We start from the raw sequence: 25,387 nt of genomic DNA on the forward strand, positions 1-25,387 counted from the left end.
CTTTGTAGCTCTGAAGTTCAAAACATGTAGGAATGGTCAGGAGTTTCACAGGACAGTAGTAGTCACTGGTGGCTGAGCAGGTTCACTCAAGATGGAAACACCTGGGCAGTCGTGTCCGTGTCGTGGTGGGGTCATTTCAAAGCAGTCAGAGCAAATTCACTCGATTCCTCGGCATGCACATCTCAACTCTTGATGCCAAATGCAGCTTTCTAAGGAACTTGCATTTAAAATAGGTAAATATGCTATAAATGATTTTTGATAATTCTCAGAAACAACTTAGGGACACAAATGAAAAGAAGTATTCCTAAAGTGTAATGCCCAAACTATTATGCTGTTTCCAAGCTTGTGTATAGGAAACAGGGATTGTGTTGCTTTTCATCCTTTGGAGTTTTTGTTGGAAACTTGTCAAACTGCAAAATGCCGAGACACTTTGCTGCTGCTATGTGCTCTATTCAGAAGCTTCTGTAACTGTGATGAATTATTTTTGTAATTTTAAACACAATTTTGAGGTCCTGACCTCCCTCTTTTGGTAACTTTTCAAATTCCCAAATTGGGTTATGTGAGTTTGTGTACATGCAGCCACTAGATCAGAGATGCTCTCTGTCCCCTTGAATGCTGCCTGAACATAGTTGGAATGGGCAAAGTCTATAGTTGTTTTTCTCAGTTGTAAGTCAGAGCTTCCCTGCGGCTTTAGTGTTGGGTTTTTTTATTTAAGTTACAAGTTCTCTCTCAACCTCCCTCGCTGGAGTGGTTTGTTCTTTAAGCACTACTACGCTTTGAACAACTGGTGCTAGTTCACTCATACTTTTTCCTAAAATGAGTTTTGAGGCAAAGCAGGAGCAACAAATACCTATAAAGGCCTCTGGGCATGCCTTACTGAATAATCTTTAGTTTTGGCTTCTTGCTGTTCTGTTGTGCCTTGCCACACATGCAGGTTCTGTCTCTGGCATCTCTTAGGAAGGCTGGACGGAAAAGATGGGGTTTCCCTCAAGTCACCTCCCAGTCTGTGGATGCCTCTGCTGTGGATGTGTCTTCACTGGTGTGTGTTAATAGAAAATCCTTTGTCTAACTGAAGGCCCCCAGGGCTGGTGTGGGGCTGGAGTCCTGTGGGGAGAGGCTGAGGGAGCTGGACTTGCTTGCTGAGCCTCTGAGTTACCTGCAAGGAGTCCAGTAAAGAGATAGAATTGGGCTCTTTGCTGGATATGATGAGAGGCTAAAAAACCTATAAAATGAAACTCAGACCAGAACAGAAGGTGAAAAAGGCAGTGGAACAGGTTGCCTGTGCAGGTTCTGTCCTAGGAGTTTTCAAAGACAGGACTAGGTGTGAGTACTCACAGCTGACTGCCTTTTGAGCAGGGTGTACAACTATGGAGCTTCCCGATGTCCTTTTATGCCTGATTTACCCTGTGTAAACTTCAGTGCCACTCCCCTGGGAAATTTAATTCTCCTTTTGGCTTTCTTGCCCCACAGAATCCATGTGCATTAAACAGTTGAAAGACATAAACACCTTCTAAGCAGCACTAAACATGATGAATGTTTATTCTTTTAATCACATTTTGCACTTTTAATCATGTCCAAAGCTTCAGTGACTCAATACCCTCTTGGGATCTTGTGACACCAGAATTCATAACAATCTCTTTATTTCAGTTACTGGATTGCACCTGCAAACCAACAAACCTCTGTAAAGAGGAATTGCATCCTCACTTAAGGTGAATCTTTAAAACCTTTCTTTTATAAAATACAGTGACTTCCAAGGAAATTTCCTTCTGGAAAACTAGTTCTTGTCAAGTAAAGGACAGACAACTCATCATGAATTAAGAAACCTCTACCCTAGCTACTGAATGTATGATTCCAGAAAAGAGAAGTATATTATATGGTTTTATTCTAACACTTTTGTTATAGCTCTATTAATAATAAAGTTTTGATGAATAAAGTACATGAACCTTGCTAAGATCATTTCAGCATGGAATGTCTACAATGTAGTCAGCTACAACCATTTACTACTTCTTTGAGTAGAGATAAAATTTTGATTTTACATTGAATTTCCAAAGTACACAGAAAAAAATGAAATAGAAGAGCATTTACATCCATTTTAATTGGTGGCAGGCATAAATTCATAAAAACAAATGGGGAAGAAAGACCATTTAGCAGAAACCTCAAAAAGTGCAGATACAGATTTGTTGAATGACAATCTTTCACGAGATTCTCCAGCAGGCTTGGTCTTTCTTTTAGATATTAGGGTCATTAAACACTGTCACACAGAAGTTCTCAAGATAAGTGAAGATGAAAGCATACTGCAGAAACAAGCTGGTGCTTCCATACATTTCAATCCATTGGTGAAGGAGATCTCCTCAGATAATTTACCTTTGTACTGCTTTGCTTCGAGGTAGTCAGTCTCCACCTGTTACAGATTTGTTTGAATTATTACCATAAATCTTTACATGGTGACCTATGCCACAAATTACATAATATATTAACTTTCGTGCACAAAAATAAAATTGGGAAACAGTAGTTGAATTTAAAGAACATAGAAAAATCACAATACTATTAAAGGGGAACATCCGATTCTGATATAAATTTGTACTGCAAGAATTTCATGATGGTCAGATGTGAAACTTCATATTTAGAAAAGAAAAAGTACATCAAACTGAATAATGCTAGTAGTATATAAAGCCAAATCACACAAGATCACTTCAAGATCAATGTAATAAATGCTTATTATTTAGCAGAAAATAAAATCAGGAACAATGTACAAAATAATAGTGCAAGAACAGCTGCAATCTATTTGTTCTCATCAGTTTTGAGATTTTGGTTAAAAACTTTACAGCTGGCGAGAGATGCTGCTGAAAAACTCAGATTCCACTCAGTGGGCTGATTAAGGCACATCTTTATGGACTTCAAATGTTCATTTTCTGTGTTCATGTCTATTGAATTCTGCGGCTCCGAGACTTTCACTTGTAGCGTGCTGTGAGAAAAGAAGTGGGGGTAGGAGAGGGAAAAAAATAAGAAAAAGTTTAGTACACTTTCCTCTTGCCCTGGAAATAAGCTGGTAAGAGGCAAGATGAGGTGGTGGCAGATCTTGTATTCTGCTGGGTTTTGTTGTTGTTGTTTTAGTGCATTATGTTCCAGAAACACTGAGATTGGAACCCCACTGTGCTGTGTTGTAAAGGAGATTGGGCTTGTCTGTGTGGGGATGGCTGAGGCCCTGTCCATTGGCAGTGCCCGTCCCTGGTCAGGCTCCTGCTCGTGCTATTCCTTTGCAGGAGGTGCAGTAACAGCTGGCCTAGTTTAAATCATCTCCAGCTGACTAAAGGCACAGAGCAGGAACTGGGCAAGAGTTTGGGGCTTGTTTTTATTGCTGACAATATTAATTTAGTGCAGCCATGGAAGGACTCACACATAGAAAGTATTTTGTTTTAAATCTAGGGAAAAAAGTAATACAAGAAAGGAAAGAAACCCAGTCCTTTGTGGGAGTAACTAAGCAAACTAGGACAGATGTGTGGATTGAATCATCAAATGGTTTGGGTTGGAAGACACCTTTAAAGGTCATCTACTCCAATCCCCCTGCAATGAGCAGGGACATCTTCAACTAGATCAGGCTGCCCAGAGCCCCGTCCAGCCTGATCCTGAATGTTTCCAGGGACAGGACATCCACCACCGCTCCAGACAACCTTTTTCAATGTTTCACCATCCTCATCATCAAAAATGTCTTCCTTAATATATAAAGCACTCAGAAGTGCTTTAAGATATAAAACACACTCAGAAGACAATTTCAATCCTCATTTCAAACCTCTTCATCCCCTTTTATTTTACTGTCGCCCTCCTGCAGTGATTTGTCCCCCTGTGTATGATCCATTGTTTCTCACCATCCTTTATAAAGCTTTTGAGAACTTCAAGAATGATACAAAGTTGAAAATATTTCTGACATACTAAAACTAATATTCTCAGTAATGTAATTAAGGGTAGGAGGTAATCACCATGCTAAAAGTTATCTGAACAGTTTCCTATCAAAGGGGTATTTAAGCAGCAAAAAAGGCTTTTGCTGCATTTCAGGAAAACTGGTTCATCACAGAGCTCAGGTGCACATTTTGAAGGCTTGAATGTGCTGCAGTGTAGTGCTCACATGGGTGCGCAGAGTAGCTGAGGACAGGCAGTGTAGGACTGTACCCTAAAACACTGGCTTGTGTCACTCAGATATCAATGACTGACTTTGATTAAGACATTTCCTGTCACAGCAAAAGGGAAAGAGCTTAGGCAACAGCTAAAATTATAATTCACTGTTGCTTTTCACAGATATCAGAAACAGTTTTAATTCTTTTACATTTTAATATAAGCTCCCCTGAAGGCTGTGTGCCTTTCTGGCATGGCAGTGAAACAGACATTTCTCGTTTACTAACCCTAGTTCCCAACCCTGCAGACTGGTGCACTGCTCCCATGCCCTGCATTTCCTTGTGTCATTATTCAGCCTCTATCTTTGGTCTCGTTTTGCCTTGTACCCTTTTCCTCTGGTTGCTCTGATCTTTTCCTTCCTGCAGGAAACAGAGTGCAGGTGTAGGTGATGGACAGGACTTCAGTCAGCAAGGTTACTCTCTTGAGTTTACAACTTCTTCACACTTGGGTCTTTGCCCTCAGAAAGTTAAAGGCTTTTCTTATGACCACGGGCTTAAGTGCATATGGGAGATGGTGTTAAGGCTGACTTCTGCAGTAAGCAGCTTTCCTCACACCTACTGATTTTGGACTTTTCAGGCATGGCCAGGTAGCAAAACATAACTTCTAACAACTACCCAAAAGCCAAATGAAGGATAGGGCAGGAATGTTTTGGTTTGTTTTTTTTGTTTGTTTGGTTTTTTTAAGGGTTGGGCTGGTTTTTTGTTTTGTTTTTTTTTTTGTTTGTTTTGTTTTGTTTTTTCTTTTTGGTGGTGGTTGCTATCTGAAAGGAACATATATGCCTTGGAAATCAAGAAATTGCAAACTATGAAGTAGTATATACCTGCAAAGTGCTTTAAAACCCAGCACTTCTACTGTCTTTAAAGCAGTAGACAGATAAACGCTGCTGAACGCTGGGCAAGTGCCAGACAGCAAAAGCCAAAGGTTGGGGCTCCTCATATGACCTAGCATGTTCCTTCTGAATATCAAGTAGGAATTGGACCAAGCTGGTAAGGGCCCTTTTCCAAACAACACTGTTGGTGGCAACAGTGTATCCTAGGATTTGGTGCAATTGTGACCATCATTCCTTCCCACTTGCTTGGACTACAGAAGAAAATGCTGAGTGCTATTGTAGTACCAAACAGCACTTTCCAAGTACTCAGCTCTGTCAGGGACTGCCCTACTCTTCATCTTTTAGGTTTGTACAGGTTTCTGTACAAGGTGCAATAGGCTGGACTGAATTTGCAAAACAAGAACTGAACTATGTGCTGATAATTGTCATGTGGTGATCTATTTACCTCTCAGAAAAGGACTCCAGGAAACGCAAGACTTTGCTTTTTAAATGAATGCATAAAAACAGGACTAGAAAAATGTTAATTTTTTTCCCCCCAGTTCCTCGGTATTGGTAACATCAACACAAAAAGTTCATGTATTTTAGAAAATTTTACCTTGATAAAAATAAAGTGGAAAATAATATGGTTAGAGATCTGCATTAATATATTTGTTAACCAAGAAGAACCTAATCTTTCATCTTGCCTTTCATTCCTTTACTTGTAGTGATTTATTTTTTCGTTGTTGATTTAACAAGGTAAAAAAATGATGCATTTAAATATTTTTAAATTGAAGAATGTAAAGTGATAAAATTAAACAGAAGCAGTTGAATTTCTCCTGTCAAATCCATCAATAGATTCTACTCTAAATTTTACTCCACTCTACTTGCACAAGCTCCACAGTGCATTAAACATTCCTAGCAAAAGAAGATGTTACACACAGCAAACCTCCTGTCAGGAATTCAGATTAGAGCCTGATGCACCCAGAAGCCATGAAGCCTATTTCAGGAGAGCTTGGAACAGTGTCCCCAGTTTACAGCCCCATGGAGCTCTCCACTACCAACACTCACACCAGTAAGAAGATGGAGTTCCCTTTAATTTCCTAGACAACAGGCATATACTGATCTTAGATAATGGTCTCTAAAAAGGTTAGAATTTCCAATTCTGAAGCCATGTGTTTGCCATTCCAGCAATTACCATTTGTTTTGTTTTTATTCACTTGGGACTGACTCAGTTAATCAGCTTCTGTGCATGTGATTTGTGGAAGTCAGCTACAGGTGCTTCTGTGACATGGAACATAAACTCCAGCCATGGCATATCCAATAGCTCTGTTTTCACTAGGGAATTTGAAGACAGGAAAACAGTGCTAAAATCCCAGTGAAAAAGATGAAAACCATATTCATTTTTTTCATAATTTGTATGACAAATTAGTGAGATTTCTTGAAAATTCAGTATTTTTTCTTCATCTTTAATTACACTACCCTCTCCTAGCTCTTTTCTCTAAATAGTCTTCAAGTGCTGGTAACATATTTTTTGCTTAATTGAAAAGATTTAATATTTCCCCATGTATAATAACTGATCCATATAATTCTTGTCTCTTCTTAAAAAGTAAAGAGGAAAAAAAGGGATATGGAAATGTGACAACACTTTTTGATCTGAAACAAGAGCAATCTAAAAAAGCCTCGGAGAGGCAAGTTCAGCAGCCCTTCAGCAGGTGCTCTGCCGTGGCTCTGTGCAAGGGACCTGTTCAGTCTCAGAGAGTTCTGACTCCTCTGCAGAGCCACGTGAAGCACAGAGGCGTGGCAGGCGTGGCACTGAGGACATGGGCACACCGTGCTGTGCACGGTGGCAGGACACACTGCTGGGTCAGGGCCAGCTGGGAATGCCCTCACATGCTCTGGGCTTTCTTCGGAAGCTGCTGCACGCCAAACCAATGGGTCTGAAACACTGGCAGTGAGGACTCCAGGATGGTTTTGTGTGTGTTGCAACCCCCGGTTCCCATATCGCGATTACTGAATCACCTCTGAATTTACCATCTTTCAATAGCACTGGAGAAAGGATGAATTGCCTGTGTTTTTCTAACAAATCACCCCAGTGTTACTCTAACCAATCTTAGCAGCCAGATCAGAGTAACATCGACGGACTCTCAGGTCCCCTTTGCTCTCCCTGGCTAAGCAGAGAACCCTGTGTGTAGTTAAGTTTCCAGGCCTGCTGCGCCTAAAAGGATCATCTTTCCCCACAAAATTTTCATTCTATCATTAAATAAGTAGGAATAAATAGAAAGGTTTGAATTCAACCTTCTACTAAAGCAAGCAATGAGTGGCCTCCCCATGCTCCTAAGTGCTAAAAAACCCCGTTCTTTTCCACACTTCCTGTTAAAACTGCCCAAATACAACTGAGTTTTTTTTTTTGAAATGTCACATTTCTTTCTTTAGTTTTACCCAAACCATCATTATACTAATAGAAATACTGATTTTTAATAGCAGGACGGGAGATCAACACCAGAAAACTTGAGGCTGCCAAGCACAAAAGGAAAATAATATTCTTTGAACTGCTTATTTTCCATGCAGTATGGAGCCACATTCTTGTGGAAAAGCAGGAAATTTGACACCTGCTGTTGTTGTATGAAAATGATAAAGTTTCAAAGAATCTGGCTAGCTCAAGTACTATATATTTGCTGAGTTAATCTGTCACAACATGTTGAAAAAAAGTAGGAAAAATAAAAAGCAGGAATGTGTAAAAATGTCTCTTATCTGTTAGGTCAGTCCTCAGCATTTCCCATCAGAGATAGCCTTCAACGCTGTGTGTTCGTATGCTGTAAAACAGCTATGAAAGTATCACTGTAGGGTTATCTTTCTCTAACTCTTTTGCAATACTTACAGATAAAAACATCTCCTTACCCACTATGTGAGAGCAAGGTCAAACTGGTTCTTACCCTCCTGTCTGACAGAAATTCTGCAAACTGCACTTGTTAAACAACACCAGCACTGATGTGCAAACTGGTAGCTTGGAAAGTGTAGGAGCACCCATGACACACAGCACTGACTCGAGGCTTTTACAGAAAGGTTTCAAAACCACTGAGTACAAATAGTAAAACATTAGCAGAATTTAAAAAAGTTCTTTGTACAGACTCTACTCCATTTCTCAAAAAAAAGAACTAATGGAATGTACTAGGTTAAAATCTACAATGACTACAGTAGCCTCAGTATGATTTCCAACACAGATTGATTTGGTAATGTAACAGATATTGAAAAGACAGTAAACCAAGCATGCACAGTCTGACTGATTGTCTCTAAAATTTAAACTTATTTTTTCCACAATGCCAAAACCCAAAAAGACCCAAATCTACAAAGAAAATGTTTAATGTCTCTTTTCCATTTACCAAACGGATTCTCATTGTACTATGAAATAACATACTTCAGCTGTGTGGATGGAATCCCATTTGGGAATCTGAGAGAGAAGAAATGCCCTGGAAATCAATCAAAGCAAGCTGGGGAGATAAACAATATTCAGGGAGTCTTAAAAGTTAGATATAAGAGCTGAGTTTAACACAGCAGGAGTGCTAAGACAAATAAAACAGTACAAAATACCAAGAAAGGAGGTGAACTGAATAGAGACAAAAGACAGGGTGAGAAGTCAGAACCAGCCATAATGCCAGACTGAAATTATGGTGGAAAGTTTATTTTGCTCTTCAGACTAAGTTAGAATTGTTTTACTGATTTGAGGAAAAAAAAAAAAAAGAATAGAAAGAAAGGAAACAGGAATGAAATATATACAAAATATATGAGAAAGATAGCTCGAAGAGGCAACTAGGAATTTGTGAGCATTCTTGGCCTGACAGTGAAAGAGCATTACTTACTGGTAGCTATTTTCTGAATCTATATATTGAGATATCCCACTGTTCAAGCTTTAAGTTTAACATGCACAGAAACAAAATTATATGCAGTAGTAATCATTAGTACTTCATCTTCAAAGACCACAGCACAACAGTAACACCAAACAGCAGATGGTTACATCTTCAGGTAAACATTTGGCAAGTGGAATGGATGGCAATGGTTACAGAGTGCAGTTAGAGAAAGAACATGACTTTCTCCCCAAAACCAGTCAGCCTCGGAAAATTACAGACAACAGATCATAGGCAACATAAAAAGTTTAAATTGCAATTTCACTGCAGAATTTGGGAACCAAAACTTTTTTAAAAACATAAATTAATCAGGATTGCACAGCCATGGAAATACAGAGCTCCATTCTGATGGCTCCCCAAAATACAGGGCAGACTTGAATACATGTTGAAAAGTTTAAATAGCAACAACATTCCTTCCCCCTTTTTAAGTTATAATTATTTAAAGCAGTTTGACTGAGAAAGTTATGTAGAACAGTGATCTTTTGGACAAGAATCACCATGTTTTGTGGTGTTATAGACTATTTAGCAGTCGACAGAAGGCACAGGGCTCTTCAAGAACAAGGAAGTAGAATATTAATGTAAGCTGTCACTGAAGTGGGCATGAAGTAGTCATAAAATTTTAGGGCATAATTTACCAGTGATGACAGTACATAACCTGTTAAAGAAAAGAAATAATCCTATGATCTCGAATTGTTCATAGCATACTGTCTTAAAAGATCTTGGAAACAAAAAGCAGCTATGATTCCAACAGTTGAAAGGAGGCATGATTAATTTGATGATGAACATAATGAATTCTTAGCTTCTAGGCACCACCATGAAAAAAGCCTTCCTCTGATCATAAGTTCCCTGAAAGGAAACGAATTTCTAGTTATTACTAGAAGTTAGCAGCATGCAAATAAATAAATTAAAAACACCCTAAACACCCGTTGTGCAGATGAGCACTGTTGTATTTGACTTAGAAACATACTATAACAGAAGAAAAGTTTTTGCTATTTTTTTTCTACCTAATCGTAATTAAAAATAGTTTTGCATGAGACACAATAAAGCAAAGGTTGGAGGTTCAGAACAATGTGTGCTGCTGGTTCAGGTTGTTCTGAGGAAGCACAATGCCTCCAGCTCAGTGCTGTGATGAATGCAGTTATGGAAGTCCTGTCATTTGAGCTCAAATCTTTAATCCATAATAGTTTTTTGACATCATAAATGCAATTATGTTATGAAGAGAGATCATCTCAGAAATATGATGAGACAGTCCCTGGGTGGTTTATAACCCACCAGACTTCTGAATTAAGGAAGGTCAAACAGCAATTTGCAAATAAGTAATTTCCTTTTCTGAGATTTCTACTACTTAAATGTAATTTAAAACCAGCTGTGAGTAGTAAACTGATAAATAGGAAATGTCAGCAACAAATATGATACACAAGAGAATGTTTTCAAACACACATCTCCAGAACTTTAAACTAGAAAGACAGGTAACAACAACCACCACTATTTTAAGAATTGATACCTTAAATATAGCTCTTAAATATTTACTTGCATTGTAAATAAACTTCTTAAATTTTAAAAATAAATTATTGTTATTGAATGTTTTGAAAATTATGCTAAGTGCCCCAATATAAACACTGAAACCTAACTCTAAGCACTTTTTCTTTTTCCCTAAAATTTGCCCTGCATTCAAAATGAAAGACTTTACACATAGGTAAGAGAGCATAATCCAACTGAGAATAAGAATTTATTTTTAAAGAAAAATATTGTAAGTCATTCTAAGAGCTTCTAGACAAGCATTTTTCAGCTATGCTTCCATTTCATGCACAGGGAAATAATCCATTGTTTGGACCAAGATTTCAATAGTTTGAAATAAGACAGCTTTGAGGACAGGCCTGTGTCAGTAAAATATGAAGTATAATCTCTGAGTATTTGTGAAATCCACACCTCAGGTAACAGAAACCTGTGATAAGATCCATCTGAAAAGACTGACTTCCCTAAACATCTTAATTTTCATGTATGCATGTATTTTAATATGAAATGTGAAAGCCTAATTATTGTAATTCCTAGCAGAACCACAATTTAGAAATATTCTACCCTGAGCTACAAAATGCAAACAAAGAATAAGCATACCTACATAAGACCTGCTCGGAAAAACGTGACTGTAGTCACATTACTCACTGATAGCTTGATAACTGATATAAAACATTCCAAACCAAGCAGAAATTCAGACTTATGCTTTGAAAGTATTTTAAGTCCTAAGTTAATTTTAAGGCCATTTCTACTGGTATGCATGAAGTAAGAAAAGTAGGTCTAAAGTTGATCTTAACTGAAGAAAGAGCTGCAGCCAAGTTAAGATACCTGCCCCACTTACAGATAAACCATGATAAAAGACAGAAGCAGATTCCTCTTACGGAAGCCCAGAAGTGGAGACAGAAAGGAGCATGTGGCAGTAAGTGGAGGATGGAGAGTAGGTGAGCTGGCACAGCCACTGAAAGAAGTTTGTGAAACTCCTGCCTGAATCTAATTTGTGGTAAGGAACCAATAAAGCTGAAAGCAGACATAAGTCAGGTGAGTTTCTGCTGTTGAAAGGATAAATCAAATAGTAAAATCTGTCAGATTGATGAAACCAAAGAAAAAAATACAGAAAAGAGAACCTTCCCTCCATAAATCATGAAGTTCCTCACTAAAGGTTCACATCCTCTTGACACAGCAAGAGACACCATTATTTGTACTCCAAAGAAATTGAAGAATAATCTAAGCAGCCTTTACTGATGTCCAGAACATGAGAGGAATCAGCATCAGAAAATGGTCCCCTTTCAGTTATGAAAAAATGCAAAGAAGCAAAAATTGCTTGACTGTCCCACAAGAACAGAATGTGCAATTTGCCATGAATATGGCAGCAGAAACTGCAACTTGTCTAATGTTATAAAGCATCTAGAGCTGTTGGCCCAAAAGCATGGAGCTAGGAAGACAAAATCTGTTTAAATATCTTGACCTTGGAAAAGACATCTTTAAACTGTAGGGAAAAAAAAAAAATTAGTGGGTCTTCAATACAAAAAATATGGATTAAAAGGTTGGTATGGCTTTTCACGAAAGACTTTCCAAACCTGGGTTTGAAGAAATCCATGACAAAAGCTGACTGACATCTTGCTCATGGTATTACAAATATCTTGGCAGGTGTATGGACCAGACAGAATGGACCAGCCAAAGAATACAGTGAGAAACATGCAGTAAAAATCAAAACAGGAATAAAACTGGGCTGCACTTGTCTTCTGCAGAGTATCCTTTGGCACTCACAACCACACAGCTTGGGATAAAAGGAAAGGTGATACATGATCTGAGACTCAATTAAAGTTTGGTACTAAAGAAGAGCAAAGTAGGAAGACAGGATGCACAGAAATGTGGAATAACCAGAGTGTAATGGCCTGGTCTGAACCATGGTTCAGACATGGGTCTGAATAAACAAAATGAGTAACAGCAAGGCTGTGAAATGAACAACAGCTCAGCAGGACCCTGCTGCTGTACCAGTGCAGGACAGGCACTTCTGTGGCAAAGGCACAGGCAGCTGTTCTGGAGCACAGATGAAGCACAAGCCAATGTTGTACTGCTGCAAAACTACAAGTGTCATGATATGCAAAAAGTAGCAGGACAGCCAACACAGGAAGAGACAGCCAATGGCAAAGGTGTAATTTTCACTACAGGAGCTAAGCTGATGTGCAATGACTTGACATCCCGATTGGGCTCATCACCCTCCTCGAAAAAGTGTATACACCATTCTACAAAAAGGTACAAAACTGCAGGGAAAACACAGATCATCTGACTTATTAAGTGAGTAATTAATAAAAAAAGTTCAAGAAAAATCACACATTAAGAATGAAAGATAAAGTGAGCATTTAGATGAGAAAAAAAGTCAGCCTGCTGAAAGCTGGCAATCCAAAAATGGGGAAAAATGAAATAACAGATGGAGGAGATATGAAAACTGTAGCAATTCAAGATGATACCTCATGCATTGAAAGGAGAAGATGGAGAGAGATGTGTCTCAAGAACAGCATTATTTTATCAAGGTACACTATAACCAATCAAAACATTAAGTCCTAACCTGGTTAGGAGTGTGAAGTACATACTAATTATTGCTCAGTTACAATAATTTCAATCTTTTATTTGACTAGCAGTGAAATAAGATCTACTTTCTAGCTAAAATTTTATAAAGCACTACTAAAAAAATCCTTGTGAGCAACAAAGTAAAAAATCCGAAATAACTTCCCAGTTGTCATTTCAATCTAGGTTCTATTTGCAGTTTTTCAAAGAAGTGATTTTCTCTTAAAATCATACCTTAAAAAGGTTCACAGTTCATAGGCAGCACATATCCCTATACAAATATATTCAGGTACAGGTCAGTAAATCACACATTTCTATATAATTGCATTTGGTAAGACCTGTAATTTTGATTTCTGAACATTTTCCTCTGATTTCTTTCAAAATACCTAATAAAATCTTTAACTATGAAGTAAAAATTGCTAATGAGGCCTCCATAAACTTTCTTTATCTAGATCCCACCGCCAAGAATACCATTGTGTTTCACATGACAGTGAACACAGGAAGCACACACTGCCCCAGCTGCCACCAAGGGCAAACCTGCCATGCTGTGAGGCTGTAGTGCTGCAGCGGGCTGTGCACAGAAATGCAAAATGCGGCTCATAAAATATCTGGCTTCCCCTATACAGCAATTTCCTGTTAGATACATCCACCTAATTAGTTGCTGATCACAGTAAAAATATCTGTCTTAGTTAGAACCTGAAGGTTGTCAACAGCTTTCAGAAACACTCAGCATTCTCAGGGACACCCAAAATTCAAGAACATTTTAGAGAGCCTTTCTTTCTCATGTTGACCACAGGAAACACTGGAGAGAAGAAGGCTTTTGATAAGGAAATGCTGTATGGCAAAATATGGCAAAAATACTATTTTATTAAATTAATATCCCGTTATCAAATAACAAAAACATTTCTATTAGTCCCAAAGGTTGTTAAAGCAGTATCTTTAAGGCACAACTGTGCAATTATAACAAAATTAAAGGACACCACAAGCAAAAGGATGAACAGTGAATAAATGTGGCATTATATTTCGCTTGAAAATCTGAAGAAGATTTCAAATCATCAGGGGTCAGAGTAAAACTATCCTTTGATAAGTGAAAGATGAATTAGAAAAGGAAAATCTACCTAAGAATACATGCAAACAACAACCCAATCACCTCACATCATTTTAATTTCCCCCCTCGATTCCAGAACAGAATCTGCACTTTTCGAATGTAATTAACTGAAGATTCCAGTATAAGACATTTTACAAAGATCTGGTGAAAGAAAATAGCAGCACTAGCTTTAGCATATAAATGATAGAGAAATGCAAACTAAGGCACAGTACACAGGCCTCTATGAATGAAAGCATCTTTCTGGAACAGGACTATTTTCAACACCAAAATGTGGAATTGTCTCAGCAAAATGAATCTGCTCTGTCATGGTCAGATTACATAAATGCTTAATTTACAAGTTACATCTTCACAGGCTCTGTTGATTGAACTCCCTCCTCTTCTATCTAACAGCAACCAAAGCTCTGCTTTGAGGCCATAAACTCTCAACAGAAGAGAGGATTTTAAAAAGGATATGTACTTGTCATATTTTCAAAAGCACTGTGCAGGCCTTGGAAAACTGCAATTTTCTCTTCTAGAGAATGGGTTACAAAGAAAGACAGAAGATTGTCTATATTTATTTAATATTACCAGTTCCCTAAAGAAAGCTGAAAAATCTGGCCATTTCCTCAGGACTGAGGACAAATAGGAAAACATGACTATGAGTTTCTCAGTTTTTGAAGAGGTAAAATTAAAAACAGATAGCAAAACAATACTGAATAAAATGATAAAAAAAGCACCCCAGTTTAGGTACAAAACGGGGTATATAAATCCTACACAAAGGCTTAACAATCATGGCACTAAACTACAGAAAACTACATTTCCTAGCAGGTAAAGGAAATTGAAGACCTCAGAGCCAAGCTCTTTGACAAAAGTCCATTATTCAAAGAAGCAAAAGTAAAAATCCCTAGCTCAGAACCCTCACAAGAACATGAGGAACAGCATACCCTAAGGCAATATGTAAATAACCAAAGCGTAAAACTAAACAGCACCCAAAACCTACACAGCCCACACTAGGTCACTAGAGAAAAAGAAAAGAGAAGAGTATGTAATTTGACAAGTAGAATTCCAGAGTGTAAAACAAAATGGAGCATTAGACTGTGGTATGGCAGCTGCTGTTGTGGCATTATGGGGAATGAGGCAGAGACCATTAAGATCATTAAATGAGTAAGGATTTATTACACATGTATAGCCAACTATATATCAAGTGTACCTTTCTGCTTTTATAGTTCTGCATTAAAAATGGCCCACTTACCGAGAACAGTCATTCATTTCATATTCTTCCTACATTCCTGTTAGTGGTCTTACTTTGGTTTATGTCTGCCTATGAAAAAGGAACTTCTTGTCTGGCAACTACAGTTATGAAAATTTCGATCTGCTTACTCTGCATCACCATCAAATCAAATCAATCATCATCAAATAAGGTGTAACTTATTTTAGAGCCAAGCAACCCTCTGATGAAAAGCCTTTGTGAAAAGAGCCTTCTTAAAGTCAACAGATTTAACGACTGTTACACTCTGTCTCCTCTGCACTTTTCCTAACCTAGTATTTTAGATTTGTCGCTCATTTAGGGGTGTAGAATGTGGTCCTTCATGAAAGAGAAAGCTGAACAACCTGCTAAAAACAATCTTGTTTGCCACTAGATCATTCACAATAGTAGGGAAGTGATTCCCATTTGTAGCCTTAACATTACTGGATTGCACTACCACGAGACAAATAAGCAACAATACTGGAATATTAAAGCCATACTAATACAGACGTGTAAACAACAGTTCACAAAATTTTCCCTTCCAATTTTTAGAAAACTTATGGTAATGGGAGTTAAGTTTAAGACAGGTTTTGTCTGTAATATTAATACAGATGTTATTTTATCTGCACAACGAAGAAACCAATTAGACTGACAACATCAAAGTTTTCATAGTTAAGATTCTTAACTCTTGCAGCCAGCTTTGAAAGGACCACAAAATTTAGCAAATTCTCATTTCAAGTACTAACTTGATTTCATTAAGGTAGAATTTAAAAACCACATTCAGACATGACAAAAAATTAAAATTGAAAAGTCATATTCTGCTGACAAATCCAATAGATCTGTTCTAAAACTCCAGACTACTTGAAGAAAAGCCAAAATGTACGTGAGAAAATTTAAAAGTTAATATTAGATGAAAATATCCTAACTTTAAGTGATAGGAATTGATTTTTAAAATCTTTTGTATGCAAACTCCCACCCTGATATGAAGGGCAAGTGCACAGGTCTGTGATGTCAGAACTGCCTGCTACTGTAGAAGGTTCACAATCTCTTTTCCATCTGTATTAAGTCCATACCACCCAAAACAGATTTTTAAATTTTTCAGTACGTTGTAAGATCCTAAAACAGAGTATTTTGTATGTCCCAGTTTTATTGCTGGATTAAGAGTTTCTCATATTTCAGCTTGGCTGTCTTGAAACCTTTTGCCCAAGTCCAAAGCATGTGAACGGGACCTTCAGTGTTACAAGTGAACCACATTGAAAACAAATGCTTTCCTAAAAACACGCTTATGTAATTTTCTTTGCACAACAGAGAATAATAGTGTTTCAGTGTTGCTAAAGAAATTAAAACTGCCAGAAGATAGATATACAGTGTAAGGGAACTGCCCCTCAACACATCAAATGCATGGTTGAAGCAACAGTTCAGAAGTCAAGTAGCAACCAACATCAAATGGATGATAGATACCCATGTATCTATCAGCCACCTTATCTTGAATACAACAGGCAATGTGAAAAAGCAATTAACTCTTTTCTGCTGCTGCAGTGAGAGCATGACTGGTTCTGGTTGCTGGACACTACCTTGAGCTGTAAGAACTCAATTGTTTATTCCTGCTTACACATGCTAATGAAAACCAAGTATACATAAAAATCTGGTAACAACATTCTGCCACCTGCCACAATATTTCGCAATAAAATAACATCACAACATCTCTTTTTCAAGTACATTTGGTAAGTCCCCAAGATCCACAAAAGTTGAAGAAAACTTCAAATACTGACCATAAATGTGTCTACAGCAACATTTCAAGCATGACAACAGAACAATGATATAGTTTATGATACCACTTAAACAAAAATACAATCCAAAGAACATATAAACGAAACATGATGTTTTCATGTGCATTAAACTTCCAGATGCAGGAATTGTGTTTGAAGTCACATGCATGCACAGCTAGAAATCATGTTGCTTCTTTTTAGGGAGTAGCTATACTAGACAAAAAATGTTTGTATGATTTCCTTGGCTGGTGCAGAGAGTACACAATGTTGAATCAACACAGCAAAACAAGACATCCTTCCAATATCAGACAATCCCCTAATACTGCAACAGTAACCCTAAGAAAGAGCTGGGGTTACAAGTGTGGAGAAAATTACAGAATCATCATTCTTTGTCTTTTAACATTTCCTTTATCAGTGAACTTCCTATCATAGCCTTTCTAAAGACAATGACTGATATGAGAAACCATGGGTAAAAGGGAAAATAACAAAAACTGTAAATGAAGTAATGCAAAATATCAAAATAGTTATCAGATTTCCTGAAGATCCAAAACTAAAGGACGAAAGTTATCAGGTAGATAAAATTGTGTCCCAATTAAAACTAACATGAGACCATATCACAGTAATAGGTCTGGCATTGTCATAGAAGCAAAACATTTACAGATAAATATAATTGGAATGTAACATTTTCTCAATGAATTACAAGTATGAGAGAGCTCTTTCTTCATTTGCAATATAGAAATGGATATATGCTATCCTTTCCTTTTCTAGTTCTTTTTTTTACAGCAATTTTGTGTCAAAGTTTGAACTTCTTAAAAACAAGTTATTTATGTTGAGCTTGGCCCCAGATCAATGAATTAAAATACAGAAGAGTAGTCTATAGATAAAAAAATGCTGTGCTTTGGAAAAAGCAGGGTTACACTGAATGAGCTTAATATGAAGAATTCTACATATCACATGAAGTACAAAGGAAATAAAGCATAAAAGAGCCATTATATTGTTTATATTACAACTTAAATTAACCTTTCTGTTTATTATCAGAGATCTTTTTCTACAATATAGAATACAAAGGAGGACCTAAGATTTTGCTCTGATATTTTGAATAAGGGGTTGGGGTTTTTTTGGGCAATATATCAGATTAGCTAATAAAATATTGCTTTTACAAAGGCAGTCATTTAAATCACATTGCAGAAGTTGTGCTTTACTTGGTGAGGATTTCACACCTTAGTAATTTTGTTGTAATGAGTTGAGACTTCTATTTAAGGAGATCTCTTCACCCAGCAGAAGAAATAATTTCACAAGTGTGCCCTCCTTCTAAGTAATATAATGGCCTTTCTGAGATCACAGTTATAACACAATGTATTTATAAATACCTATCTTCAAAAAATGATTTAAGACTAGCCTAAAAAGATTCCAAGCCAAAGTATTTAGCATAGTAACTGTATATTGTACTTGTCAAAAATAATTTTGCATTTTAAATTGTTCTGTAAGGATCCAGTGTGCAAATCCCTTAGAATCAGCAGAATTCATTTGGCATGGAATGGATACTAAAATGTGTCTCTGATTGAATAATTTTCAGAAGTACAAAATACTATCTTTTACTGTAAAATTACAAAACTATTACAGATTTGTAACAGAAATCATTCAATGAATTTTTTTTAAACCAGCTATGTGCTAATGCACTGAATTTATGCTTCATTTTATAATTTACCCTTCCTCACAATATGAGAAATTACACAATGAAATGAAGTTCTGTTCCTTTTGAAGTCAATAGCCAGTCGTGACTGACTTCAGAATGCCAGAACTTGACTTCTTGTCTGTCTGAACTACATTAGTTAGCTTATCAGAGCTGAAAGAATGGTGCAAAACATTGTACGCGTTTTAAAATTGCACTTTCTGAATTATTCTGATGTTATGCAATGTTTAATTTCATGACTTTTCTGAAATTAAAATGAGTAACATGCAAAAAAAAAAAAAAGTGCTTAGTTGTTTGACTTCTCCAATTCTTTAGGATTTCAATTTTAAGATGAAGGGGGGAATATGAACTTACCTACTTGGTACTTTGGGTAATAAGGTGCCATTTGTCCACTACTGCATGATTGTCTCTTAAGCCTTTTTCTTAAATTTGTATCAGTGGTCTCCCATTGTGGACTTTTTCTTTTGTTTATTCTGCTAAGACCTTCAGAACTACCAGCAGGATTATCGTCCTGGTTTACACCCCTACTTAATTTTCTGCTGTGAAACTGGTCATCCAGCCTTTCAGTCACTTTAGAAGAATTAGATCCTTTAGATGTTTCCATTTCATTTTCTTGTTTCTTTAATGTATTTTGCTTAGTAGAATGGGACCTTAAAAGAGGATGTCTTTTTTCTTCCATATAGGCCTGAGTGCTTTTACTGTCAACAGCTTCAGGAGAATAAATGACATTATTTAACTTAAATGAATTGTGCTGCTCAATATGGTTGATTTTTCTCAGAAATATCCTACAGTCTTTAAAGGTTTTGGCTTTCCAAGTATTTTGAAACAGTTTATCTTGGCTTTGTTCTTTTCTAACATTTTGCTGGCAACAAATTGTTCCATTTGTCTCTGAATGTGACTTAAGTATATTTGCTAAACCAGGATGTGGGTTAAAGTCAGAAGATCCCATCATCTGTTGAACAAATGCATCTCTGGCTTCATTTTCAGTTGGCAAGAGGCTATTCTGAGACTCTACCAAAGCCTGAGTGGGCTGGATTTCTACGGTATTTTTCTCCTGGATCTTGGGTGTTTTATCATGGGTTTCCCCACTTGTACTTTTTAACAATTGGCTTTGGCAAAATAACTGCAGATTTTTCTTTTTTGATTTCCAGCCTCCAGGAGCCTGATTATAGAGCTTTTTTGTTTGTCCCCACCTGTCATGCTGCAACTTCTTAAACTCATTTCTTTTTAATCTGGCTAAAGTGAAATTACTTTTCATGCTTAAGACTGGAGACCTCACCATGTTATGTAATATTTGCAATTTCCCTGCTGGTTTTGAAGGGGAGGATAGTGCAAACTTTTTAAAGTGCTTTCTGAAAGGGCAAGTACTAGGATCAGGTTGTTTAGTTTCCATCTTTATCTCTCTAGTACTAACTGCTTCTAAGGGATTGCGAGCATTTGCCTTTCTCACAAGAGAGAGAGACTGTGTTTCTGTAGTTTGCATAAACCAGGTGCAGAGTTCATTCATATCACACTTTTTCTGGAAAAGCATTTTTATAGGTGATGTTTCAAGTTCTACAAGACAGGAGTCTAAAGTGTCTGACATTTCAGTATTACAGTCTTGTTCAATGGGATCCCTTTTATCACATATGCATTTGTCAAACTCACTTCCCCCCACTCTCAACCAGGTATTAGTCATCTGTTCAAATCTATTGTTCAGTTCTTCCAACAAGGTGTCACTTGAAGTGGAAGTAGGCCACCACCTGAGAGAGGGATTTGATGAAAAAATGGGATCCAATGATACTTCATTAATGGGCCCGAATTCACCATCCTTAAGATCCTTTTTAGCATTTCCTGAATTTCTCGGTTCTGAGGTATCTTTGGATGCTGTGCTCTGATTTGACTGTGTAAGTTTCTCCTTGCGCTCTTTAGTTTTTTTCAAATGGAGTTTGTAAGATTTATGTGGTAAGGCACTTCTACAAGTAAATGCACTAGAAGATGCTAATGAACGCAAAAAATGCAGTGAAGGTTTTCTGTCTCTAGCAGAATGTCTCGATGGAATTCCACGTTTTCTTGACACTGTTGTAGTAGCATTGTGTGATCCATCCTCTCTAGAATCTTTCTGCACGTTCTTTACTTGACCCATATTATTGCACAGTTGATTTTTTCTTTCCTGTGCTATGTTTTTTTCTAACACATTCTGCTGTTGTAAAGGAGGCAAACCATTGCTGATGCTCACTTTTCTTTCCTGAGGTGAAAGTCTACTGACAGTCACTGATATGCCGGAAATTTTTACTTTTGCTGGCCTGCCAGGTTTTCGAACAGTGGTTAATGGTTTCTTCATCTGTCGTATAACATTGCTGCAAGGATGTGGTGATGTCAGATTACTCTTGATAGGCCTGACATAGTCATAACCAGAGACCTCCTTTTCAACAGAAGGATTCTGAAAGGCTTTTACCATTTCACTCAAAGCATTTCCACTTTCTGCATTGTGCCTTGCTTTGCTGGGATCATTGGCAAAATTAGAATCAATGTGTTGTGTGGGCAGAATGCTGATGAGATTTAGATTACCTTCAGAAACGTGTCTCTTAGTTCTTCTTGACCTTCCAAAAACAACTGTCACAGTAATATTTTTGTTGCTGTTAACATCTTCCATTATTGCTGCATCAGACTTGATGCTTTTACCACCACAGCTAAGTTCAGGTCTAGGTTTCGTGCTTCCACTCAAGTCTACTTTTGGTTTAGGAGGCCGTCCAATAGGTCTCTTAACCTGCTTAACTACTTGAGGACCTATTTTCTTTGGTCTACCAGGTTTTCTTTTGAAAACTGATTCACCACTACTGTTTGATTTCTCCACAACTTCTTCATTTTTTTTTGAGTCATTTATGTTAACCTGACCAACTGGACAAGAGCTTGTAATTGCTTCTGCATAAACACAGCTTGACTCCTCCTTCACACCCTTTTCACTGTGATCACAACCCTTCACACAGACTGCATGAGAAAGGTCACCTGTGGCCTGTTTGTCTAACAAAGCGTTTGTGTGCCCCTGAAACAAACAAAGATCTGTGCTTCCCTTAGAAGATGCAGCTGCAGATGTCAAAGCGTATTTGACTCCTTCACGACTATTAACTTCTGAGACAAACATAAGCTTAATAGGACTAGAGTAGTTTAAGGGAGATGAGATCTCCCCAGTTTCAGATGTTACATGCAAGTCCCCATTACTGGAAGCTGAACCAGTTGAATTAAAGGTCAGAGATTTCAAAAGGCCGTCATTAATTTCTTGATCTATAACTGTTTCTTGTGTGTTTGTTGTGACACAAATTGCTTTGATTTTACTGCTGCTTGGCACATGTGAATGTGGAAGGAAGCTTTGTCCCATGCATTCCATTTCACTCAGAGTGAAAGGTAAGCCCCTTCTAGTAGCTGGGTTCATAACCTGTTCATAAGCGTTAGCTTTTAATTTTTGGCTTATTTTGTAACTATCCAACAATGAGTTGCTAGTCTTTCTGGCTAAGTTTATTGTATCTTCTAAACGCTCCACAACAACTTGCAGATTTGTGTCTCTCACAATTTTGCTTATATTTATGTCACTGCATCTTTCAGCATGAACATTTTTATTCATTTTCATTTTTTCCAAACTCTTCAAAGACTTTTTTGCACTGGATGACTTTCTAAACATGATATTGTTTGTCACATACACAGAGTACCACCCAGGAGGCACAATGTTACGTTTAGTTCTGCCCAAGATTTCACTACTCTCATCCTTCAGAGAAATATGACCAGTCTCTTTTAAGGTTGCACAATCTCCTTGTGTATTTGGGAGTTTCGCCTGGCTGGCTGCAATAGCACTGTTTTCTGAAAGAACTAGAAAGCTGGAGCTGGTCTGAAAATTAGCAAGAGGTAGTTTGAAAGACTCTGTTTGGTGTACTGGAAAGCACATTGGTTTGGTTTGGCAATTCACACATGGATTACTTTCAAGATGTTGCAAAGTCTCATCTTCTATCACAGTAAAACTATGTATTTTATTTGGATGCATTTTATCTTTTTTTTTTGTAGATTTCTTTGCATTTCTCTCAGAAACAGACTTTTTTCTTACAAGAGTTTCATCAAGGCTTGCAAGCTCCCTCTTGATTTGCAAAGACTGTCGTCGAATGACTGGTGAATCAGGAGAATTATACGTTGCAAATAAAGTTTCCTGACGCTTGCGAAATCTTGTCTGGATAATTTTATTTTCCACTTGTTTATCATGTTGGCGAAGTAATTCCATAAAGCTGTAATCACTTGCCTTAGCATTATGCAAAAGAGAAGTTATGAAGTCTCCTAATTTGACATCATTTTCTGGTGCCCTGTCACTGCTAGAAAGTTTTACAAGATTTGTTGCTAGATCTGTAGTGTCTATTGATTTCAACTTTTCATTAATGCGGTCCATTAAATCTTGAAAAATGGCAGAATGTTCACCTTTCTCAGAGTTCATACAACCATCATTGCTTTCTTGGTCTGCTGATATCGATGTTCCATCTGAATATTCAATCTCTTTTCCTTTGCATGTTTTACCTTCATACTCAAATTCACCTTTGCTTCCTTCAGCTGGCAAAAGGGATGGAGGCTGGTTGACAGATATTTCAAGCTTGTTGTTGTCTAAAGTTGGAAAATCCATAAGCATTCCTTCTGACAATTCAAATTCTTTGTTGTGTACAGGTGATAGTGGAGGTGGCGATGGGCTGCGGGATCTGTTTGAATTTTTAACGCTGCTTAAGACGTCACAGTCCTTAGCTGAATATGTACATGCTGCTGCTTTCACAGAATGACTGTTATAATTTTGCAATTGGTCAGCACAATACTTAGGAGACCTACATGCTTTGTTCACCATTGTCTTAATACATCCAATTGCTACAGCTTGGCATGGCAAAGAATGGAAATCTTTAATACAAACAGACAGAGGTGGTAAACAAGTGTTTGGCCTTTGATTTTGTAAACTGCACCTTTGTGCCAGCATGTGTCCATTGCAACTGCAAAATGGAACGTGAACATCCTCTTCAGTAAGGGAACTGGGAGTTTCAGAGTGGACCAAATGTGTTTGCTTGCAACTGCAAACTATAGGAACATTTTCATCCTGTATTAGGAATTTTAACATAGCCAAAGTCTGTTGCCAGTGATATGAACAAAAAGACTCCAAAACTTTGTTTAATGTTGATTTTCCTTTTTCCAAATTAGCTGTTTCCTCTGAATTTGCATCAGCTGTTGAGCTTGAACTGAAAATGAAAACAAATCAAAACAAAATATAAATTACAGTAAAACACCACATCTAATGTTTGTTATAATGGTTAAACTCAAGCCTAAAACCCTGAAGTTTACAAAACAGTTCCATTCTAATTGCACTATTCAATCATACTTGCAAGTGTCACTGGCAATGATGTGCATCTTATCAGTGATAGCACTAAACTACCATTAAGAAAAATAATCATGAAGAAGTTAGAGGCAAAAAGAATAATTTGAAATATAGCTTCTTGATCCTAACTGTAATTACAACGTTAACTTTTTGATATTTCAAACTATCTTAACCATCAATGAAGGAAAACATCACCAAGACCAGGTGAGCTTGGTATTACTCCCATTTCACTAACTGAGGCACAGAGAAGGTATGTGACTAAGGTTCAAGGTTATGGCAGAGGAAAGAATGGGTCCATCTCTCCTGAATCTCACTCTTAGATATTTAAATACTCAAGTGTATTGAGCACTCTTCAGGATACACTTAAAGGTATTTCTAAAGACATTCTTATTTCTATATTTATTTTTAAAGAACACTTAACAAGCTAACAGAAAATAGAAAAAATAGCCTAGCGCTCTTTGCAGGTAAAATTTTCCCTTTCAGTTTTTAAAAAAATTGTAGTGGTGCATCATGAGCTTTTTATTGCAATATATTAAACACACATGTGTGTGCACACACAGAATCCTTAATTAAACAGAGAGAGATAATCACCACTGGAATAAGTAATTTCCAAGATAAAAGTTTTAATGTCAAATACAGGGTAGGCCTACATTTAAAGACTTCTGAGCAGTTGTTCTCAAATGTATTAACTAAAAAAGAAAAAACCTTATAAAATACTACTTTAACTATTTAATCAATTTCTTATAAATTATTAAAACTAATGTCACTACTTACCTAATCAATCATTTATACTGAAAAGTTGAAAATTTTCCACAGTAGAAATTAATACAGGTATTTCTTCAATTAAATACAAAATCCTTACACTGGATAGCAACTATCAACAGATAGTTAACACCTAGTTCAAATGTTTTACTGAAACCAATTGCATGAGCAAAAAATGTTAGAAGAATTCTGTTTTAGAAAAGTATGTATTGTTTAAACATATCACCAAACTCTGAACATGACACTAACTTTTTTTCCCTACTATTATCCCCTGTAATTTTTTTGTATATAGCCTATACTTCGAAAAAATTTCATTTTGATTTGTTTTACAACTGTATTGATCAATGAATGAACTTATTTAAAATTTAATGTGCTGTATTTAAATACAGTTACATATGCATTAATTAAGTCATACCCAAAATTATTAGCATCAATAATAACTTTTAGCTTCAAGTTTGTTACTGGAAGTTATTACACGCAAGTTTGTATTTTTATTGTC

General features: G+C 37.0%; 1 protein-coding gene across 5 annotated transcripts in view; it reads right to left on the reverse strand.

The window, feature by feature from the left end:
• Positions 1 to 1,511: 1,511 nt before the first annotated feature.
• Positions 1,512 to 25,387, reverse strand: part of LCORL (ligand dependent nuclear receptor corepressor like) — an 83,273-nt gene continuing 59,397 nt past the window's right edge. The window contains exons 7-8 of one of the 5 annotated variants that reach the window (XM_048305392.1): positions 19,117 to 23,989; positions 2,799 to 2,965 (exon numbers count right to left, since the gene is read on the reverse strand). In XM_048305392.1, the coding sequence (XP_048161349.1) occupies positions 2,906 to 2,965; positions 19,117 to 23,989 (4,933 nt within the window). In that variant the 3' untranslated portion in view covers positions 2,799 to 2,905. Of the gene's footprint in view, positions 2,966 to 19,112; positions 23,990 to 25,387 lie in introns of those variants that run through there. The other 4 variants (XM_048305393.1, XM_048305396.1, XM_048305397.1 and 1 more) reach the window with 4 other exon arrangements.

Source organism: Corvus hawaiiensis, chromosome 5 (assembly GCF_020740725.1).
Source record: "Corvus hawaiiensis isolate bCorHaw1 chromosome 5, bCorHaw1.pri.cur, whole genome shotgun sequence".
Lineage (NCBI taxonomy): Eukaryota > Metazoa > Chordata > Aves > Passeriformes > Corvidae > Corvus > Corvus hawaiiensis.